We start from the raw sequence: 23,600 nt of genomic DNA, 5'->3' as shown, positions 1-23,600 counted from the left end.
GGTCCCTGTCCACACATAATCCAATTTGATTGGCTAAGTTCCAAAGTGAACATCATCTTCATTCATATAATACTGAGGTATTAGAAATACATTACAGAAAGATGATCTGAATACCAGATCAAAAGCTAATCCTATATGTTTAATTTTTGCATCTAACACAGCAAGGTCTCCTAGTTATTGATTTTGATCCTCAAAACTGACTTAATCCTACAAACACACATTTTTAATATTGAAACAAACCATTTTAAAACATGTCAGTATAATCAGCAACAATAACTTAAAAAAACAGGATTCACTTATTACTTGAGTGCCTTTAGGTCCAGCTACACCAGGGTTACCTATTAAACCCGGAGGTCCACGTGCTCCAGGAAATCCAGCTGCCCCTGATGGACCACGGTCTCCCTATAACAAAAAAGTAAACAAACATATATGTATGTGTGTAGTGTACACAGAGACACACATTAAATCAGTAAACAAAATCCTTATTGTTATTATTTCTTCTTCTTTATCAATCTACATAATATCAATAAAAACATTTCACTACAGTAATGCTAAATTGCCATTCAGATTTAAGTAATTATTGTAAAATAGATGAGGCTTTGGAACAATAAATCTAAAAGAGACCAGAGATATCATTTTTGAGATAGCCAAAAAACAGAATGAAAAATCTGCAGTGACTAAACCTTTATCTACAATACTGATGAAATTGATGCTCAAGCCACCACAATCTCTAAGTGTGATGTTCATGTATTAATTGTTACTCATACTGAAGACAATGGGAATGATATAGACTCACTTTAACCTCTATCTCATCAATGCATTGTTTCGGCTCTGGAATTTTTTTCTACAGGTACTCCCACTGCACTAGAGAATTGGCAACCATCAACCATCATTCCTCCACTTTCTAATGAGCTTGTTAAAACTATGCTCCTATTCCTCTTTTATTCCAACTACTCTGTCTTCTAGCCTTTTCTTATGAAATGTCCCCAAATAACTACAACCTCCAACTCATCAAAAAAAATATCAGTATACTTCTTTCCTGATCCTCACCTGCTAATGGCTAATATCCCATGATGCATAGCACTAATGTATTATAAAGTTCTTCTACCTTTCATGTATGGAATCAATATGAAAAAATATATTGGTACTAGGGAAATTTTTTATTAGTCACTGATAGTACACTATAAAAATATATAAAACCAACAAATTTTGCAACATTTATAATCTAGTGACTTCTTCAGGACATTTTTAATGGAAGAAATGAAGAATGTTATGATGTTAAAAGATAAATAAATTGTTAGAAAAGCTAACAATTTATTTTTTATACTAGTTTATTTTTCTCGTATACCATCAATGGCTAATAAAAATTTCCCAGTACCAATGTGATTTTTACCACGTTACCTGAGCAAGACAGAAATAAAGAAACAACACGAAGTCTGAAGTCCTAACATACACCTAATGGGCTTGACTGGATGCTCTTGGCTGTTAAGCTGATGTCTGAGGATAGGGATTTCTCAGATAGCACAGTTTGATGCACCCAGAGTTATTCAGGTTAGGACAGTTTTTTAGTTCAGAGGAAGAGTCTCTGGTACTTGTATTTATTTCTGTAAAGTAAGCCTTTTACCATGATGATAGTATGGAACGTAGTCTTGTTTGGCCATAGTAAGTCAGATTATCAGCAGAGCACTTGATAAAAATGAAGCAAATAAAGAGATTATATCAAATTTTTAGGAGAGCAGATAAGGGATACCAATTTTCTTTGTAGTCTATAGATTGGCACTAGACTATTTTTTCAGGACTTTTGCCACTTTTCCGAGTTCCAGACATGTTGGGATGGTAACAGATTAACTGTACTCTAAGTTTATTCAGTGAAGGTGAATATGAAATTTTTTAAATCCAGTGTAGCTTAGTCTAGCCACTGACTAAGCATGTAAAATTCTTGAAATTCTTCAAGTGTGTGAAGTTAAGTTCAAAGTGGTGGCATCCAGCCATGGTTGGCCAAGTGGTTAGCGTATCTGCTCTCCAGCCAAAGGCTGCAGGTTCAAATCCCGCCGTGGGCATGGATGTTTGCGATTGTCTGTGGAAATACTAGGGATGGTGGCCGGTAGATGGCGTTGGTGTAGTAGCAGTTCGTTGTAGTTAGTGGATCGAGTGATGGAGAAGGAGAGTTGTAGAGTAGGTGCCCTCCCTCGATGAGTCTTTGGACTCCCTGGAGGTGTCAGGCAATAATAATAATAATAAAACAAATAATAATAATCTATCATGAGAGCAAATTAATTGTTGGTGGAAATGTATTGACCTATATGTGTAGGTTTCTTATAGACAACAAAAACCAAGATTCCATTAGGTTGATGTATAATCAGATGGATCATTGTCTATAAAGGGCATACTACTACTTTTTACTTTAAATCGCTATAAAGGTGTTCAAATAAATCAGAGCTATGTGGATGTATGGTAGTTCTATATGGAGTAAATGTAAAGCTTACTGTTAAAAACATCTCCAATGTTGAACTTAGTGGATGAAATGAAATGAACTAAAACTCTTGATATGAAGAGGAGTTATGTGAAATTCTCCAAGTGTTTAGCTAAGCCAGGAATCAATTACTAGGTATTTCACATCTCTCTCTCTCTCTCTCAATTGCAACTTACCTGAAACAATAAACAAGTTATTTGAAAAGTCAATTAAACACATATCAATCAGTCTGCAGTAACCAAATTCTCTGCCAAACTTTCACACCTAGAGGATTTGTTAGCATCATCAAGCTAACAAGTATTAAACCAAACTGAAGGCAACATCTAGAAGAGAATCAATATGGAGCAGTAGCGCACTCAGAATTTAATCTTGGGGGGAGGGGGGTGCCCGAGTTGAGTAGACGATTTGAGAATACACACTATGCATCGCATACGACCTATGACTGAGCATCTATGATGATCGCTAATTCATAAGTAGTATAGATGTAGAAGACACAATATAACATAAATAAAAAAAATGAATTTTAATTGGGATAAGATTTTTGGAAAATTTTCCAGTGTTTTTTCCTTTTTTCTTTGGAGGGGGCCCTGTCCCCCCCCCCTCTGAGTGTGCCACTGATGTGGAGAGAGTAGAGGTGTGGCATTCATACTCCAAGGGGCCATTTCTCTGTGATACTATGCAATAAATAATTAAATGAAAAATGTCAAGAAATCATTTCTTGTTTAATTCTTTATCCAAGTGTAACTTGGATAAATCAACTCAACCCAAGTTACCCTTAGATAAAGAACTAAACAAGAATATGATTTCTTGACATTTTAAATTTAATTTATAAACAAGTGAAAAAACTTTCAACAACTTGCTCTGATCCCAAGTTTTCAATAATATGATATTACACCTTTTCACTACTTGTATATGGGAATTATATGTGTTTTGCATTACTTCAACCTTGGTATCTGAATGATCATTACAAAGATCCAGTACTTTTTAGGACTTCCGGGGTAGCGGATAACAATGCTGTAGCCAATGAAGCTGTAACTGAGGCTCGGCTATTGTTGCCGTTACCCAGCCATGACTAGAGCTTTTAGCTCAATACAACCCCATCCACACAGATTTTCTTCATTCAGATGACGGGATAAAGAGTCAAGGGCTCACTCCATCACCCAGTTCTTATTAGAACTATTAGAACCTTGGTATCTCTTCTTAGTGTGGCTCCCACTGATATCTTTAGTTATGATTATGGGGAGTAGAGTGGGTCTGTTTGGTGGCAGGTTTTTGCTTGTCACTGAGGTAGCGCCATCACTGAGAGTTCAATTAGTTGAAGAGTGAGCCTTTTGGGTTACTCAGTGAGATTAAGAGTGATCCTGTAGACTACTCAGAATTTTTAGAAAGAGGCACCTCTCATACCTTAACAGTATCTCAATTAAGGTTGAAACTGGTCAGGGTAGTTGCCCTTTCCATAACAGCATTATACAAAGTTGAAAGGATGTGTGCTTTGCATTATGGGATACTAACAGGGCTGTATTTACCATTAGGTGCAAGCTGGGGGCCACATTTTAAAACCTTACTCCTCACAAAGAACAATAAAAAAAGCATAGTTATAATTGCAAAATAAAATACTTATTTTTAAACATTAAATTCATAATATAAAAACTAGAGGCCGCTGAAAAATTTGTGAGGCCTCCCGCTTCCATTTGAAATACATTGTTCTTTCCTTAGAATATAAAACTAACAGGAACTCCTGTATTCCATAAAATTCATATATGTAAGCATACCATTTCTTTGCTGGACATATATACACATCCAGCAAACCTGGATAATATTCTGTCCACCTGTTGAATGAACATGGATAAGAAGTGCAGTTTGACCGTCATGTCCATTAGAAGTGGCAATAATCCTTCACGCTGAAAAGAACACTTAACTAGATTACCTGGTGTACGTAGTAGCTAGATTCAGTTGCCTACAGTAAGAAACGCAGTTGCTTGCTGTTTGCTCAGTAACCGGAATCTAAGTTATATCAGACTAAATACCTATGAGTTATATTAATTTTTTGCTGCTTGTTTTTATCATATAATTCTAGTTTTTAATGCCAGTGCAAAATAAGAAATCCTTTCGTACTTTCTTCACTTCATATTGTATCACTTTGGAAGATCAATGTCACTATCCATTTTTTTGCTAATTATTTTAATCAGCAATACATTTTAAAATTCTCCCAGAACTTGACTGAAGGTAATTATTTTTGTCAAACAATTATTTTATAAATTCATGAAATCCAAATCTAAAAATAAATACAGTACAGCCTCCATCTGTTCCAAATTAAGTTTTCTTTCTTATTCATAATCTTAATTCGAAGGTTAGTTCACAGATTGCACGAAGGTTCAACACAAAGGCTAATTTCGATATTATGCGGCAGTTTTGAAGTAGCGATATTTTCCCAGCAGTTTATCTTTCGAAATATGTGTAGGTGCATGCATCAAAATGAAATTTTATTTCCAAAATTTTCATAACAGAATTAATTCGCCTTTAATGGCTAACTCTCCCCTTCCCAAAATTATCATCACACACACACACACAAAATACTGCTAGATAACATGTGCACTTTCTTTTTGTTTGAATTCGTTATTTTTCCAAAGTAAATTGTACTGTTGCAGTTTTAAGCAAAAGACAAAGGTGAAGAGTCGCTGATAAAATACAACTGGATATAAATTTTTGATATTAAAATGACTCACAATCGGAAACTCCGAGTAATAGTTTAACATCATTTGTTGTTCATAATAAAAAAAAAAATCGTTCCTAAAATTGAAATGTGTGACTCATATAATCTTATTTTGCAAGGAAAGAAAGCAAAATGTCATATTTATTTCAATAAATGTTATTTAAAAAATATAAATATTTGACATAATATTTCCAATGCAAACAAACAGTTTGATTGATTTATTTTTGCACATGTGAAATTCGTTTTTATTTTGGGTAAAGACACAATAAATAAATTGTGCAGCAAAAAGGGGTCAAATATCGTAGGACAGTCAAGGAAATACCAAGTAATACAGTGCACATAAAGACAATAATCTGTTAACGGCGGGGGGGGGGGGGGGATTGCATTTTAACAGATAGAATGCTGATGAAGTTTCATCAGCATTCTACTTTTTATTAGGTCAAAGGAATTTTGAGTATATTTGCAAACAGATATATTCAACATAACTTAGCCAATTTTGTTGTAAAAAGTGCCACATTTGAAGAAATATTGGCAGCATAATAATAAAATAGCAAAATTCATAATGCTTCACAATAACTTGATAATTTTGATAATACCAAAACAAGATGAGACATCTGTAGAAATCTATTATTATTATTAGAATCCTTTTAATTATGAACTCTATAAAGATATACTTAATAAATTGGTTGTATTTTGTGTTTTTACTTAAATAAACAAGTTGCATTTTGTCACAGATGGTTTTTGCTTCTGGACTACTTGGACTTTCAGACTATTGTTCTTATCAATATTACTAAATTCCAATCTCCTTCTCTGGAAATTTTCTCTTAGTAAATGTTTGACTTGAGTGACTTAGCAGTTTAATCAGAGATTAAATATATGGTCAGTTTAATCCATAACATTCTTAAGAATATTTTATCTTGTGATTTCCAGAATCCTGTTAGAAAAGAACAGATCGCTGAGTATTGAATTTGCGATTATTTTGAAACATGTTCCTGAGACAACAGAGGTTTTTTTGTGTGCTGCTGCTATTTGTATTAATTAGTTGGGTAAGAGCAGTTTTAATATCACATAAACAGAGCATTTGATTTTCAAGTTTATTATTATTTATAAATTAAATTGATTTTTCAGGGGCTCACTTTAGTGAGTACGAGTGTGGCAAACCCGAGGTACCTGATGCTGGACCATGCCTTACTTCATGTAATATACATCTGTTATATTATCTGTAGACTGGTCCCTCCTCTTCCTCCCTTGATTCTTTCTTTCTTCTCTTCTTGCTCCTTCCCTCGAATGCTATTAGAGTATTCGAGGGGAATCATTCCTATTTTTCTATGTCATTTCGTCTTGTGCTAACAGGACATTATCAAACACTGTAACATGATCAGGCCATTAATAAATGTTCATACCGCATCGTCCGTCGCGCAGGTTACCAAGGGACATGTTCGGGTTTTAGGCAGAGGGACCCGTTCAAAAAATATGTTACAATCTCCCTTAGACACCGCTCCTCAACACTCTGCTAGAGGAAACTTCATCAATGGGCCCGCTACCCGTTTGGGGAGGTGTTTGGGCAGCGCAAAGAAATGGTTCTGCAAAAGGACGGAAATGGCAACGACAACGACATCAGATTATGGCTTTAGGCAACTGGAACATTTTCTCTCTGACAGGGAAGGAGTTGAAACTGGTTGAGGAAGCCAAGCGCTACCGGCTAGACTTAGTCGGGCTTTCTTCAACCAAGAGGAGAGGCTCTGGTACTGTCGACCTGGATAAGGGGTGGAAGCTCTAATACTCTGGTGTGAGCCCGACAATGTCTGCTCAGGCGGGTGTGGGGATACTCACAAGCCCCCAGCTGTCAGACTGTGTTGCTGAGTGGATCCCACTGGGGGGACAGGTATGTGTGTTAAGGCTTCAGATGAAAAACCATGATTTGGCTGTGGTGCAAGCCTATGCACCTAATCTGGAGTCAGAATACTCTGCCTTCCTAGAGGAAGTGGATGCTGCTTTTGACAGGGTGGCAGACATGGAATCAGTCCTGCTAATGGACGACTTCAATGCACATGTTGGAACAGATGACCAGACATGGAGGGGTGTGGTTGGGAGGAACGGTGCCCCTGACCTTAACGCAAATGGGTTGAAATTATTGGACTTCTGCTGTACTAACAGCTTGTCCATAATGAATACCTTCTTCCATCACCGAGAAGTCCATAAGTATACCTGGTACAGGGATACACTAGAACAAAGGTCTCTGATTGACTTCTTTATAGTCTCAGCAGACCTATTTTCCTCAGTGTTGGACGTTCGTGTGAGAAGAGGGGCAGAGCTGTCAACCGACCACCACCTTGTTGTGTGCACTCTACGGCTTCAGAAACCAGATGCTACCATCAATGCTGGTAGGCCTAAGCAGCTATACCACGTGAAATGGGAATCATTGGAAAATGAGGGTATGAGGAAGAATTTCCTCCAGGTTCAAAGAGATTCCCAAGCATACTGTAGATGTTGAGGAGGAATGGAAGCTGTTCAGAACAGCTGTCACTGCCTCTGCACTCTCATGGTGTGGCAGAAAGCGGCTCGGCGTGATAACGGGCAGTGAGAAAAGGACACCTTGGTGGAACCAAGAAGTCCAAAAAACTGTCCGGGCAAAAAAGGAGTCCTACCTAACATGGCTTAGAGTCAGGTCACCTGAGATGCGTTTGCGGCATGCTGAGGCACGAAAAGCTGCTGCTAAGGCAGTAAAGACAGCAAAGCAGAAGGCTTGGGAATCCTTTGGAGAAAGATTAGATTCAGCCTATGCAAATGCAAACAAAGTATTCTGGCAGACCATCCGCCGCCTTCGAGGGAGGAAATCGTGCACAGCAAGAGTAATTAAAGCCTCTGATGGTGTACTTTTAACAACCGAGAAGGATATCCTCCACACTTGGAGGGAATACTTTGAGAGCCTTCTTAACCCGGGTGGCCCAGAAGTTGTGGACATCCAAGAGGTGCAGATCGGGGCAATGACTAGTCTCACAGCAGAAGAGGTCCATTTAGCAATAAAATCGCTAAAATCGAGCAATGCTGCTGGCGATGATGAAATCCGGCCCGAAATGCTAAAAGCCTTAAATCGAGACAGTGTTCTCTGGCTGACTCGAGTGTGTCAGGCTGCTTGGTTATCTGGGCGAGCACCAAAGCAATGGCAGACAGGCATAATAATACCAGTCTTTAAGAAGGGAGACCAGAAGGATTGCAGTAACTATCGTGGCATCTCTCTGCTCAGCCTGCCTGGGAAAGTGTATACTAAGTGCTTGGAAAGACGGTGCAGGAGCATAGTTGAGTCAAAGTTCCAGGAAGAACAATGTGGCTTTCGTCCTGGTAGAAGCACAACTGACCAAATCTTCACTTTAAGGCAAGTCTTTGAGAAATCTTGGGAATATGCCAAGAATGTCTACACGTTTTGTGGACTTGGAGAAGGCATATGACCGGGTTCCTCGGGATAAGCTTTGGCAAGTAGTACAGGAGTATGGAGTGGATGGTCAACTATTAGCTGCCATCAAGTCCCTGTACGAATGCCCAGAGTTTTGTGTCAGGGTAAACAGTACAAAGTCTGAACCTTTCACAGTCTCCGTTGGCCTCCGCCAAGGGTGTGTTTTGTCACCCCTCCTTTTCATAATATTTATGGACTGGATTGATAGGCACAGCCGAGGCAGTGAGTGTGTCAGAATTGGAAAATGTAGCATTGGACGTCTGCTTTTTGCAGATGACCTAGTTCTGCTTAGCTCTTCCACAGATGACCTCCAGCAGACCCTGGATAGGTTTGTAGCTGTTTGTGCAGACACTGGAATGAAGATCAGTGTGGCCAAAACTGAAACATTTGTGATCTCAAGACAACCATCCCAGTGCACTCTAAATGTAAGTGGAGTCCCAATGAGACAGGTGGAGAAGTTTAAATACCTTGGGTCCATATTCACGAATGATGTAAAATGGGACGTAGAGCTAGATACTCGAATTGGCTTAGCAAGCTCAATATTGCAGGAGCTTGGCCGTTCGGTAGTATTGAAGCGGGAGTTAAGCCAGAAGGCAAAGCTGGCTGTCTTCGATACAGTCTATGTCCCCATCCTCACCTATGGTCATGAGAGTTGGGTAATGACCGAAAGAATGCGGACACAAATCCAAGCGGCTGAAATGAGGTGCTTCGAGGAGTTGCGGGGCTGACAAAACTCGACAGAGTCAGAAGCTCTGCAATTCGGGAAACTCTCAATACTCAACCGCTGCTTCTCCGTGTTGAGAGATCACAGTTACGCTGGTACGGGCACCTGATCAGAATGCCACAAGAGAGGCTCCCTCAGCAGGCCCTCTTTGCCAAGCCAGAGGGTGGGAGGCCACGTGGAAGGCCAAGGACTCGCTGGATAGATTATATCCAAAACCTTGGGTGGACACGTTTGGGAATCCCACCAGGACACCTGAGCTTGGTGGCAGAGGATCGTGACCATTGGAAGTTCCTCTTGCAGCTTTTGCCCCCACAACCCAATTAGGAAGAGTGGGCCTTGAAGATGTATGTATGTATGTATGTATGTATTGATTTTTCAGTTCATTTTTTTGTGCATCAAGATTCTAGTTATTTTAGGGTAAAATGTCGAGTAATAAAGTGGATGTTAGCGAGCATAACAAGCTATCATTACTATTTATTGCTTCTACGTTTTAACTAAAGCTGGAATTATTATGCTTATTACTGCAACTTAAAAAAAATCAAACCTGGAGTTGAATAAATCTTAATAATCAAGTTGGAACTGAATTAATCCTATATATATATATATATATATATATATAGGATTAATTGGACTTTCATGACTCGGGAAATATAACATGAACCTTATGTGATCACAAGCATTCTACTGAGCATATACGAGCTTGATGAGTTTGAAAGACGCATTGTAGAATCTAAAAAAATAGTCCTAGATCCTTCACACATGAACAGCAATCTAAGTTACAGTTTGCCTGATTCCCATAGCGCAGTAATCCAATCAGTAATCCAATCAGCTCTAAAATCAGCTATCACTCAACATCAACTCACACTAATAATGCCACGCGGTCTCTAATTTCAAATATGACTGTTGCTATTCTTCTAACTCTTTTGTGTTAAACTGAAAAGCCCATTTTTTTACCGTATTAGTTTTTGTAAGTTTTTAGATATTTCTCACTCACCTGAAGAAGTCAGAACTCCGATGAAACTAGTTGTGATTCATTAAAGTTTTTTATTATACTCCTCAGGTTCTAGTCAGTATAATTATTAATTCTAAATGTATACATTCCAAGTCAACTCTAGTAACAACATATATATATATATATTTATATATATTATATGCTTTTTGTGTGAATCCCAGGCCTCCAGTAAGTAAGGTGGTCTTGCACTAGGCGACAAAATTTATCTTTCACCTAAAGTTGGGTGGTTGGAAAGCAGATACATTAACTATTCTCTCAACCAGGAGGCATACTATGCATGTTACTGCAAACTGAAACGTTTTATATTTAGATCCATGTTATAATTCCATAAATATGATGATTTTTGCTACAATTTTTATTATCGTAAATTCAAAATTTTATTTTTAGTGAGAACATATGAACTTTACAGTTGATGAAGTTCCTATTTTTACCTTGATTAGCAAGCTTAATTTAATTGCATTTAAATTCTTTTTTTTTAAAAAAAACTTTTATTGCTATACTAAATTATTACCATACCTTTTAATATTTTTTCGGTATTCAGAATTTTTGTAGCAACTATGATGCTTGTCAAACAAAATCAACGTTCTCAAAATCAACAATCAACACTGCAATTGAAATCTTTCACAGAAAGATTTTAATTACTTCTTTAAATTAATTATGATTCAATTACATGGAATATTTAAAAAGTGTAAATAATATATATATTTAGAATTACATTAAAAGATTTTAAACTATTTAGAAAATTTAATATTAAATATAAAGTATCGTAGAAGTTGCATAATTATTTATAATCCATCGATATAAGTTAATCATTTATTTATATAAAATGACTTACAACGTTGCTGGTTTAATATTACCAAGAGTTTTTTTATTAATGTTTATTGTATACATGTGAAATTTGTTATTTTTGGGAAGAGACACAATAAATAAATTGTGCACCAAAAAAGGTCAAATATCGTAGAACAGTAATGATAATTAAACTGATAGTTTAGTTACCATTATTTGGCTAGTATTTGTAAAGCAGTACATACTGTATACAAGTGTATATACCTAATTATATGGTTAAAGTAGTTGTCACAGTCAGTAAGAATATATTTTGCAATTAATTTATTATTCTTATTTTACTGTTACTCATTTATTTTAACAAAACCAAGACTCTACTGTTTCTATTTTTGTATTTTTTTACGTAATTGTTTATTTTATTTATGTTTATTTTGGATTTAATAAATATTTATTTTGCTTTTGATAGATTAATACACATAATGATGCCAAGAAAATTTACATCCAGAGATAGTAAAAGAAAACGACTCAGAGAAAATGAAAAACAGCTAAATAGTCAAAAGGGAGCAATTTTGTCTTTCTTGCATTTTGAAAATGAAGAATTTCGTAGAACTGAAGTTGTACTTCTCGGAATGAAAACGAAACATTGGTATCATTATCAGAAGGAGATGAAAGTGAAAATGAAGAACATCAAAATGATGCGGAAAACATAGAAGGAAAGAAAGAAATGAAACAAATCAAGAGGGTTCTGAAGAAAATTTTCAATCGGAGTCTGTACTTACCAGCAAGCAAGCTATCTCTTATCCTACCAATATAGCAGTGTGCCACTTACTATTAATGAGCAGTTTATTGAGGATATTTTAATAAATGTGCCGCAGAATGTTCGTAAAATCGAAAATTTAAAAAAAGAATAAACAGAACGCAAGAGAATATATGACAGAAATGTAAATGAATCACATTTTTACTGTAAAAAGGCAAATGGAACAACGGAGAAACGAGAGTGGCTAATTTTTTCAGAAACCAGCAAAGCAATTTACTGCTTTGTTTGTAAATTGTTTTCTAAGTCAAATAATAGTTTAATGAAGGATTTCAATGACTGGGGAAATATAACACGAACCTTATGTGATCACAAGCATTCTACTGAGCATATACGAGCTATGTGCACATATCGCAAAAGGAAATCAAGTTCTGTAAATAGTCGAATTGATTCTGAATTGATCAAACAAATACAATCCGAAGAAAATTATTGAAGAGAGGTTTTAAAAAGAATAATAGTTACCATTAAGTTACTAAGTAAACTAGGGGTAGCATTTAGAGGAAATACAAATGATATTTTTTCTGGCAGATCAAATTATCTTTCTTACCACATTTGTGATGAATTCATAGCATTAATAGCTAAAAAAAACAAGAGAAATATTAATATAAGAAATTAAGGAGCTGCTTATTTTGCAATAATACTTGATTCGACGCCAGACATTGCCCATAACGACCAACTAGCTATGATATTTAGGTATGTTCCCACAAATTCTGATATTAGAGAAACATTTATCGGATTCATCAGTATTACACAACATAATTCCTTATTATTATTATTATTCAGGCCTCCAAGGAGTCAAAAGACTCTTCGAGGGAGGTCCTTCCTAAGACATAAAGTCTGTCAAGACTCATCGAGGGGAGGTCCCCCCCTGAGAAACACAAAGTCTATCATACCACTCTTTAAACTCACTGACCGTTCTCACTCCCACCACACCATCAGGCAATGCATACCACGGCTCAACCACCCTCCACACAAAGAAACCACTCCTTACCCTCTTGCTCACAGTTTCCTTTCGTAACTTCCAGGGATGGCCTCTTGTCATCACTCCTTCCCGCTGATCAACCAAGCGAAAGAACTCACCAGTGTCAATCCTGTAACTACCTCTCAACAGTTTAAAAGTCTCAATCATATCACTTCTCCTTCTTCTATCCACCAAACTCTGCAGTCCACATTCTCTCAGCCGATCCTCATAACTATCCTTGTACAGTCCTGAAACCATCTTTGTCATCCATCTTTGTATCCTTTCCACAGTTAATTAATCCCCTTCAAATCCTGGAGACCAAATCTGAGAACAATAGTCCAAGTGTGGTCTGATCAGAGACTTATACAACGGAATGATAACCCTCTTATCTCTGCAGGTCAGTGTCCTTCTCATAATAGCAGCAATCCTCTGTGTTACCTTCACCACCTTTGCAATATGTCCCCTAAACTTCAGGTTTCTATCAATCATCAACCCCAGATCTCTTGTCTCCCCTACTTCCTCCAGTATAACTCCTCCCATAGAGTATGCAGCATCCCGTCGATGTTCCCAAACCTCAAGACCTTACATTTTGCTGCATTAAACTGACACCCCCATTCATTTGCCCATCTATCCAGCTTATTTAAATCCTCTTGCAGGGCTACCACATCTGCACTATTACTAATAATCCTTCCCAGCTTCGCATCATCCGCAAACAACTGAATATCCCCCTGCAATCCACTGGCTATGTCATTGATATAAAGGTTAAACAATATAGGTCCTAGTACTGAGCCCTGTGGGACCCCACTTGTAACCCTCTGCCTCCTGGAAACTGCTCCACCATACACAACTCTCTGATACCTATCAGACAGCCAATCCTGAATCCAGTTGACCAATCTGACATCCAGACCCATGTGCTGCAACTTAAATATCAGCTTATCATGTGGCACCCTGTCAAATGCCTTCGCCAAGTCTAAGAAAATTGCAGTATATGCCTTTCCCTCATCTAATGTTCTTGTAACTTTATTATAAAATGCTAGCATATTGCTAAAACAAGAGCGTCCTTTCACAAATCCATGTTGATTCTCACAGATAACATTACCCTCATCTGCCCAATGCTGTATACGGTCCCTCACTACTTTCTCCAAGATCTTAACAACTACTGATGACACACAGACTGGCCTATAATTAGACACTTCCAGTCTGTTACCACCCTTATGCAATGGCACTATCTTACCTTCCTTCCATTCCCTGGGGCACCTTTGCCAAAGCCAGACTTTCATTGTAAAGCCACGTTAAAGGCACTGTCAATTCCCTAGCACATTCTCTCAAAACTCGTGGTGAAATACCATCTAGTCCCACAGCTTTACTGACATCCAGAGTACTCAGTATCTGAAACACACTCTCCTCCTCTACCTCCAGACCTCGAACCAGTCCTATCCCTCTAGCATTAAAACTGACTCCTCTAGGATGAAATACTCCAATAAAGTGTTCATTGAACAATTCCACTATGTACTCTGCATCAGTCACTCTATTCCCATTTTTATCCCACAATATCATTCTTCCACAGTCATTTCTCCTCCTACTGGCCACATAGCTAAAAAATTCCCTAGGATTTTCTTTGGATCTTAGGGCCAATCTCCTCTCATATTCCAGTTTCGCTTTCCTTACCATTATATATTATATATTTATATATTTATTATATATTTATATTATATTTATATATATATTATATATTTATATATTTAATTGTGTTATATATAATTATATTTAGAAGAAGTAGTGTTAAAAAAATTAGAAGAATTATCTTTGGATATAAAAATGTGCAGAGGGCAAGGCTATGATAATGCTGCCAATATGAAAGGTATCTATACAGGTTTACTAGCTAGGCTGAAAAAACATAGTCCCTCTGCACATTATATACCGTGCTCTAGTCATTCCTTAAATTGAACATTCTTAAATTGAACATTCTGGACAAGATTCCACGGCAACTATGCCGTGGAATCTTGTCCAGAAGCAGTGCAATATTTTTGTTTTATTCAAAATGTATATATTACTTTTCATCTTTAACAAGAAGATGGGATATACTCCTTAAACATTTAGAAAAAAAATCTTTAAAAGTTAAAAGACTAAGTGAAAAGAGGTGGTCCACAAGAGCTGACACTATATTGGGTTTGAAACGTGGATATAAACAAATTAAAGACGCATTACTTGAACTATCCATTTCTCCTCATGAAAAACCTATTTCTAAATTAGAGAACACTATGGATTTGTTTCTAGCTAATAATTTGCTTATACAGTCTTTAATTGGTTTTATTTTAGGTATAAGAAATAGTTTTGCTGCTGTAAATGAAGAAGCTAATTTATCAACAGATGAGACAAAATTTAAAGATGAAAAGGAAAGAGTTGAAAAACAAAAAGAAATGAGTGACGAAGTTTCACAATCTAACAATGAGATTATATTACATGGGAAAGAAAATTTTGCTGTGAACACTTTTAATGTCATTTGCGATAAGCTAATTTTGGAAATTAATGAAAGAACAAAAAGCTATTTTGACATTAGATATGTTTGACATTTTTTTGAAGAACGATATAAATCAAGACAAGTACAAGACTAGTATTAATAAAATTTTACAAACTTATGGGACTGATATTGATCCAGAAAAATTTAATGATGAAGTTAAGCAATTTTTAATAATGAAAAAGGAAGAAAATTCTTCAATTAAAAATATGTACAAATTTATAAACGATGGGTTAAGGTCTACTTTTCCGAATGTAGAAACAATTTTAAAAATATTTTTGAAGATGCCTATTTCAAATGCAAGTGCTGAACGATCATTTTCAGTGTTGAAACGAATAAAAAATTATTGAAGAAGCAACTTGCACCAAATAAAACAAGTGACCTGTGGTTATTATGCATTGAATCAGATGTAATGGATTCGATTAATTAGAATGACATTATAGATATATTTGCTAAAACCAAAGCCAGAAAAAAAACTTTTAGTTATTCATTTTTTTATTTAAATTTGAACTGATTTATTTTTATACTTTTTTAAAATGCAAATATATGTATACCGATGTTGTATTGTGTTATTAAAATGAGTTATTATGGAAATGTTGACTTTTATTTTCAATAAACTAATAAAAATGCTTATTTTTGAGGCCTCATAATGATGTTATGCCCTGGATACTAAGGCTATTAATGTAACATTATAGGATTATACAAGAAAATAATTTCTTGGCATCTTTAATTTAATTTATATAACCAAGTGGAAAAAACTTTTAACAGACGGTAGATAAATTCATCGACTGCTATAATACTATTCCTTTGCATTGAAGATCTTTGTGATGTCATGATCAAAAAGTGTGTTTCAACTCAAGAGCAAAGAACTGATTTGGTTCCATTTCTTTCATCATGCAATATTAATGGTTTTCAGAAATACAGAAGACATCATGAAAAAACTTTGCTTCTTTGTATGGATACTAGTCTCAAATACTAATTGCAATGTTTCAGGAAGCTTTTGGTCAGCTAGCAAATAATCATGCCACCAAGCATATCTCGCAAATAATTCTGCCATTTTCAACCAAGTGCCTTAGATTAGAAATTTGATCTCTGGTTCCACATCCTTTTCTAAAACCTACCTGTTCTGCAGAAAGTTGTTGTTCGACATACTCATTGTCTTTATCATTATCTTTGTATAGATTTCAGCAACAGTCTTTCCATCTATGAAGAATGTCAAGTTGTATGTTGTATCAGTAAGAATACACCTGTTGATATCAGCTATACTTGAATACTTCGGTTTTAATTTTCTATTCCAATCAAAACAAAGGCCAATTTGCTAAAGAGGCCTTTGGTTTCACTAAGATGAAAAGCCAAATGGCTATTTTTCTGGCAAGGTTGATAAGTTAAGGGGATAAAAATCCCTTATTGTTTTTCAGCCAGTAAGCGAAACTAAGATCGAAAAGTACGATCTGAACGTTTCATGCCGACGAACTGTCGGCGGATCCAAGCGTGAGTGACCACTTGGTAGTGCCACACCAAGGCAACTCATTGCAAAGATGGAGCAAGATCCCTCACTATTCTTGATATTTTCTCATAATGTAAAAACACACAGCTCCTAGGAGATGTAGTACTGCTTTACCTTATGAGGAGAGGTCACTACCCAGACCGGTTTCAACCTTTTTTGAGGTCTCATCAGTGAGTAGTTAGACCTAAATATCAGAGTTTAAGTGAAAAGAACTTACATAACTTTCGCTATAGGAATGCCAGAAAGGTGTGTCACTATATTATGTTATAACATATTATAACTAAGATGAAAAGCCAAACGGCTATTTTTCTGGTGAAGTTGATAAGTTAAGGGCATAAAAATCCCTTATTGTTTTTCAGCCAGTAAGTGAAACTAAGATCGAAGAAACAGTAGAAGTTTAAAGAGATGAACCATTATGTAGTTACACAAGAATCTGATGATTTTAAAAATATTTCTAGTTATGTGTTACATTATTGAGCCCACTGTGCATGTTTACATGTTCACATTTACATGTTTGGTTAGCTAGCTATGGTTAGAGTCAGTGATGTCTGTGATGACAGAGTTGAGGTCTCACTTCTTTGGTATTCAATATCTCTGATATATTTTTCAGTGCATAAACACACACACACACACACACACACACACACACACACACACACACACACACACACACACACACACACACACACACACACACACACACACACACATTAAAAAAATGGAAGAATAAGAATTTGAAACAATAGCTGCATAAAAAAATAAAATAAAAAATGTTGTGGTTCCATTACTTGCAGAAAAGTGATAACCAGGCCCAATAATAGTATAATAACAGTATAAAAGCAGCCTATTACAGTGACAGTCATAGTGAAGAAGATGAAATCTGACTAAAAAAAAAGCAGTTAGCCATACAGGCAAAGGATAATTTGAGAAAATTTCTTTGCTGTGTGGTATGTAAAAAGAAAAATAACCCTGGAAGAATAATCCTAGTGAATGCAGACGATAGTAAAGTATTAGATGCTTTAGAAATAGCTGAGTTTTTAGCTTAGTAAGGTATTCTTGATGAAAAGGTGGAACTAAATAACAGCATGGGATGGATGTATCAGAAATATTAATGCATAAGCTTGATGTGAATACAGCAGTGGGACTGGATAAAATATTGGTAAGGGAGCTGACAGAATGTGAAAGAGAACTAGCAATGCCTAATAATTATAGACCATTTAGTATCTCAGTGGGTGGTCATTAAGTAGCTGGAGAGCATAATAAGGATTCTTATCCAGAAATATGGTAGAAACACTTTGATCATCTATATAGACAACATGGCCTTCTTAAAGATAGGTCTTACTTCAGCAATCTGCTCTTGCTGGATAATGAAAATACTTTGGAATTTTGCATATGACAGGATTTCACGCTGGAGATTGTTATATAAATTCAAAGAAAATGAATATGCAAAATAGGGGCTTGTGCCATGGACAGGAGATAGTGGCTGACTAAAAGATATCAGAAAGTAAGAAGTGCTGCATTTTATAAAAATAATAAAATTAAATAAAATGAAGTGACCAGTAAGGTACCACAGGGCTCTGTACTTGAAGACTGGTGTGTTTAATTTGTATATGGATGATATTGGGATTGATCTGGATAGCAATGTACAATTATTTGGTAATAATGCAAAGTTAAGAAAGGAGATAAGCAACATTCCCAATATGGAATCTTTAAAGGAAGAATTCTATTTTGGAGAAGCTAGTTCTATGGGTAAATGAAAATGAATATCAGTTCGATATTGAAAGGTTATGCAATTTGGACCAAGGGCAGAGTAGTCTATTAATGTAATTTACTATTTATTTCATATGGGGGTTCTCTCCTTTCCTTCCCTGTCCCATAGGATGGGTTGAGCCCTCCTAATGAGAGATTAAGTATGTATTTTATGACTGTGGATCCGTGTGTGTACACAGGACCAGTTTGCCTGTTTTGAGGGACGGAAAACCTGAGTTTACGGGTGAAAAACCCTCTACCTCCATATGAGACCAGCTAACTCATCTTTAGTCAAAAGAGACCAGGTAAAGGTTCTTCGTGTCATGGACAGGAATCAATCCCAGTTCTTTCCAAACAAAGGACTTTGTCTGTACCGACTGAGCTACAGGGGCTATATGTAATTTACTACAAGTGGTCCATGATGCTAAAAACATGAGAGGTAATGACAGAGAATAAAAGAGTTAATGGGCTCTTGCAAAGATTGCAAAGTCTTAACATCACATCACAATACATGATACTAGTCTATAGAGTTGTGCATATAAGGACACAAAATACAGTCTTCAAAGTTTGAGTAGTAGACAGAAGAAAAGAGATATCATATACAGTATGCAATTTCAAGATTTGTGATCATATTAATAAAGTATGTTATTTAAGAGTATCTTGCTTTTCCATATAGAAAGCTAGTGTCATTTCAATTACTAACTTTGTTTTGGACTGCCTACTAAGGAGAGACATATTTTACATCTTAGGGGACTTAAATGCAAAAGTGAAAAAAGAGTATGAGAGTTAGGCTGGAGTGTGGCATGTTCGGTCTGAGTGAACATAACACCTGTGGTGAAATACTGTTGGAATTTGCCCAGAAACACCCACAAGAGACCTATACTTGGATATCTAACATTGATAAGTTATGGCACCAGATTGATTACATCCTGGCTCTCCAGTGGTGGAATACAAGCATCTCATGTGCATATTTGTCCTGGAGCAGATTGTGGTACAGACCATCAGCTAATGAGCCAAAGTAAGACTAAGACTCCAAAAACTTCCAAGTCAGGCTCATCCCACTAGACTGGATGTTAGAGTAATTCCTAGTAGATTCACAGAAGAAACATCAACTTGGTTGGATGATTTTTTGGAGACCGATGAGGAGAACTCAGAAATGCTTTGGGAAGGAGTCAAGGTGATAATACAGGATACAGTCAAGAAGTATCTCGGCTCAATAAGAAGACCAAGAGACCCATGGATATCAGATTCAACATGGGAACTAATCAAAAGAAGGCAGTTGGAAAAACAAAGAGACATAGGGAACTGAAGAATATAAGAGATTATATACAGAAATCAGAAAAGCCATCAAGCAGGACAAGGAAAAGGTTTATACTAATAAATGTGAAGAGATAAGAGTTTCAGATGAGGAGGCACAATTATAAAAGGATGTTTTATTTAGTTCATGACCTAAAGCATAAGTTTAAGCCCAAATTGAATGTCATCAAAGACAGGAATGGAGCATTACTAACAGAAGAATTAGAAATCAAAAACAGATGGAAAGAATACTGTGAAGAACTGCACAATAGAGTGGATAAAGAAAATTTAGAGGAGCCCTCTCACCAGAAAAATTCTGATTTGTAGCCTCCTCCACTTAGACATGTTGAATAGAGCAGTTAAGCAGCTTAACAGCAATAAGGTCCCGGTACAAATGGAATCCTGGCAGAGTTAATTAAGGCCACAGGGGATGGAGGGATAAGAGTGTTTCATAGATTGATTACAAGGATATGGGAGACAGGATCATGGCCTAGAAACTGGAAGAAGTCAGTTTTCATACCACCACATAAGAAGTAAGTATGAAGGCTTGCAAGAACTATTAGTTTAATATCCCATGGAAGCAAACTTTTATCGAAGATCATGCTAAATAGGATTCAAGCCAAAGTTGAGGCAGAGATGCTCAAGGAACAAGCAGGTTTTAGGAAAAGTACAGGCATCAGAAATCAGATCCTTTGCCTTATACATAGAAAAATATAAAGAATTTAGATGCCTCCTTCCTCTGGTAATGTGTTTCTTAGACAATTCTCTTTTTTTTTCTTTTTTTTTTTTAAATCCCATGGTATTATTACACCAGATCATAGAGGTCAAATTCATGTATTTTATCAGCATCTTTTCTGGGTTGTTATAAAGTTCACATTTAGAAATATTCATACAAGTTAGTAAATGCAGTGGTGATGCTTCAAGGTTACAGATTTTGCAGATGGGGAAGAGTTTTATGCCATTGCTAAACTTGATTAGTCTTGTGTGGCCAGTCTTGAGACACGAGATCATGCGAGTGGCACAGTGATTAAACTTGGAGTTGATGGTAGCTCCTGGTGTTTCTGCTGAATACCAGTGGTGAGTCAAATCCTGGAGAATCATTCTTTTTACATTTTCTTTTTAAGCAGTTTTAAAAAGATCAAAATCTGTGGTATCATCTGATGTTGCAGCCATTTTTGCTACTTTATCTGCAGTTTCATTTCCCTTTAATCCTACATGGGATGGAATCCACTGGAAAATTATTTCGGAATCCTTATGGAGTTTGTTTATGTTTTTTGATATGTCTCTAAGTATTTCTTGATGGCTAGTTTAGCAGTTTTTGATAGCTTGAAGGGCTGCTAAGGAAACTGTGAAAAATATAAGTTCCTTTGGGTTTTATTTATCCAAATGTTGCAGTGCAGTATTAATAGCTATTAATTCTGCATAGTATGAGTGGCATCCTTACTGTTGGTTGTTTTTAATTCTATATTTTGAGAGCCATGGATGAGTACCACTCCCAGAATTGTCATTTGAATTTTTGGAACCATCTGTGTAGATCTTTATTGAGCGTCAGGTCCATATTTCTTTATTTTTGAAAGAGCTAATGATCTCAAGATTTCTAGGTTTTTTTATTGTGTTTCCCTATTTCAAAATTAATAATTATGTTTTTCCTGTCTTGATTTGGAGGAAATGATGGGTAGCTGACTATTTTATTTGGACAATCCAAGGCAATTTTATTTTCTGTAATTTTATGCATTGTCAATTTTTAATTTTTTTTTTTCTGCTGGTTGCGACTTTTTAAAAAGTTCACTAGTTCTATGATGTGCAAGATTGGCTCTTTTTCCTACAAATTTAGTAAGATTTTCTTGCCACCTAATTTTTAAAGGAACAAGGTTGGATTCAAATTCTGCTATTTTTCCAGGAGTTGTATTCCTTAGTCCACATATGATTTTAGTTGCATTTTTCTGAAATTTTATAAGTTTGTCTAAACTGGTTTGTGATGTTTGCATCCAGATGGGCAAAGCATATTCCATTATGGGTCGGATAATAGAGGGATACGTGACTTTTAAGATTTTAGCATCGGATCCCGATTCTCTACGAGAGATACTTTCATGATATTTAGTCTTCTTTTTGCTCTGACTGCAACATTGTTGATATGTTTATTGAAACTTAGTGATGGATCCAGAGAGTCTTTCCAAGGTATTAAGGTTTTTATTAAATGTAATTAGTTGACTATTTAGTTTAATCTTTGGTCTCTATTTCCTGAGGTGGTTATTAATGGTAAATACACAAATTTCTGATTTAGTAGGGTTAACTTTGATTTTTTGGTTTTCACAGTATGTAGATAAACTTTCAATGGCTTTGTTTAAGTGACCTACTGCTGTTTCTAAGTTGTTGTGAGCTGAGAATAGGACAAAATCATTAGCAAACATACCTATCTTTGTTTCTTTATTTATATTTTTGTCTAAGTCATTTCAGAAAAAAGGAGTGGGCTCAAAATGCTGCCGTGAGGGAGTATGTCTTATTTTCACTTTCTTGGAAAAGGTATTATTTATTCTGACTCAAATTGTTCTATTTCTTAGAAAGTCATAAATCCAGTTTAGAATGTTTCCTTCCATTTCAATATGACAAAGTTTGGAAAAGAGTTTCTGCCTCCATACCATGTCAAAGGCATTGCTAAAATCTATAAAAGCTGTAATTGTGGATTTGGTAGGTTTGATCTGGAAGTTATTTTGAACTGACTGGGTTAAGTAGAAAAGTTGATCAGTTGTTGAGTGATTTCTTCTAAAGGCAGCCTGAAAATGTCGTAGTATACTATTTTTGTTTAGATAGTAATTCAAACGCTGGAGTATCATTTTTTCCATCAATTTACCTGGAATTGAAATCAGTGAAACTGGTCGATAACTTCCTGGTTGGTCTTGAGGTTTGTTAAGCTTTAAAATTGGTATGATTATGGCTATTTTCCAGTCTTTTGGAGCTTTTCCTTGTTTTAGACTATTCTTGTATAGGTGAAGTAGCCAATCTAGGGTTAAGGGAGGAAGATGCTTGTTCATAATTCCTTGTATGTTACCAGGTCCACATGATTTATTTATATCTAGTCTTTCCAAGGCATCTCTCAATTCAGAGATTGTAAATGGATCCCAGAATAATTTGTTTTTATATTTTGGGGAATTTGCAGCATTTTCCTGCTGTCAAGCCTGTTTTGATATTTGATGGTCTTTGCTAATATTCATCTGTAGTTTGCTTATATTTTGAAAATGAATGGTCAAAGTATTTGCAATCTCCTTGTCTCCAATTTTGATATTTCCATCTGGGTTAGCATGTTAGTCTCACTTGCCTTTGGTAGGTCTCTTTGTAAATCAGCAGTAGGTTTCCAAAGTTTGGTATCTGAAATGTTTGGATTTAAGTTGCAACAAAATTCTTTCAACCTAGTTCTTTGTAATATATTATATTGTTGTTTAATTTCAGCATTTGTCTTGTTGTACTTGATCCTGGTTTCTGGAGTGCTTCCAATTTTTAAGATGTTAAATAATTCATTTCTTTTAGTTATTTTACTAGCAAGTTCCTGGTGAATCTTTGTGTAATTTGAAATAACTTTTCTTCTGTTGCCCTTTGCG

General features: G+C 35.9%; 1 protein-coding gene across 1 annotated transcript in view; it reads right to left on the bottom strand.

The window, feature by feature from the left end:
* LOC150098992 (uncharacterized) overlaps positions 1-23,600 on the bottom strand; it is a 700,419-nt gene that overhangs the window by 393,560 nt on the left and 283,259 nt on the right. The window contains exon 18 of the mRNA XM_090405788.1: positions 304-402. Within this exon, the coding sequence (XP_090261914.1) occupies positions 304-402 (99 nt within the window). The remainder of the gene's footprint in view (positions 1-303; positions 403-23,600) is intronic.

This window comes from Typopeltis vanoorti, chromosome 15 (genome assembly GCF_054136105.1).
Source record: "Typopeltis vanoorti isolate ZY-2024b chromosome 15, IOZ_Tvanoo_1.0, whole genome shotgun sequence".
NCBI lineage: Eukaryota > Metazoa > Arthropoda > Arachnida > Uropygi > Thelyphonidae > Typopeltis > Typopeltis vanoorti.
This window is presented reverse-complemented; position numbering and strand designations above follow the sequence as displayed.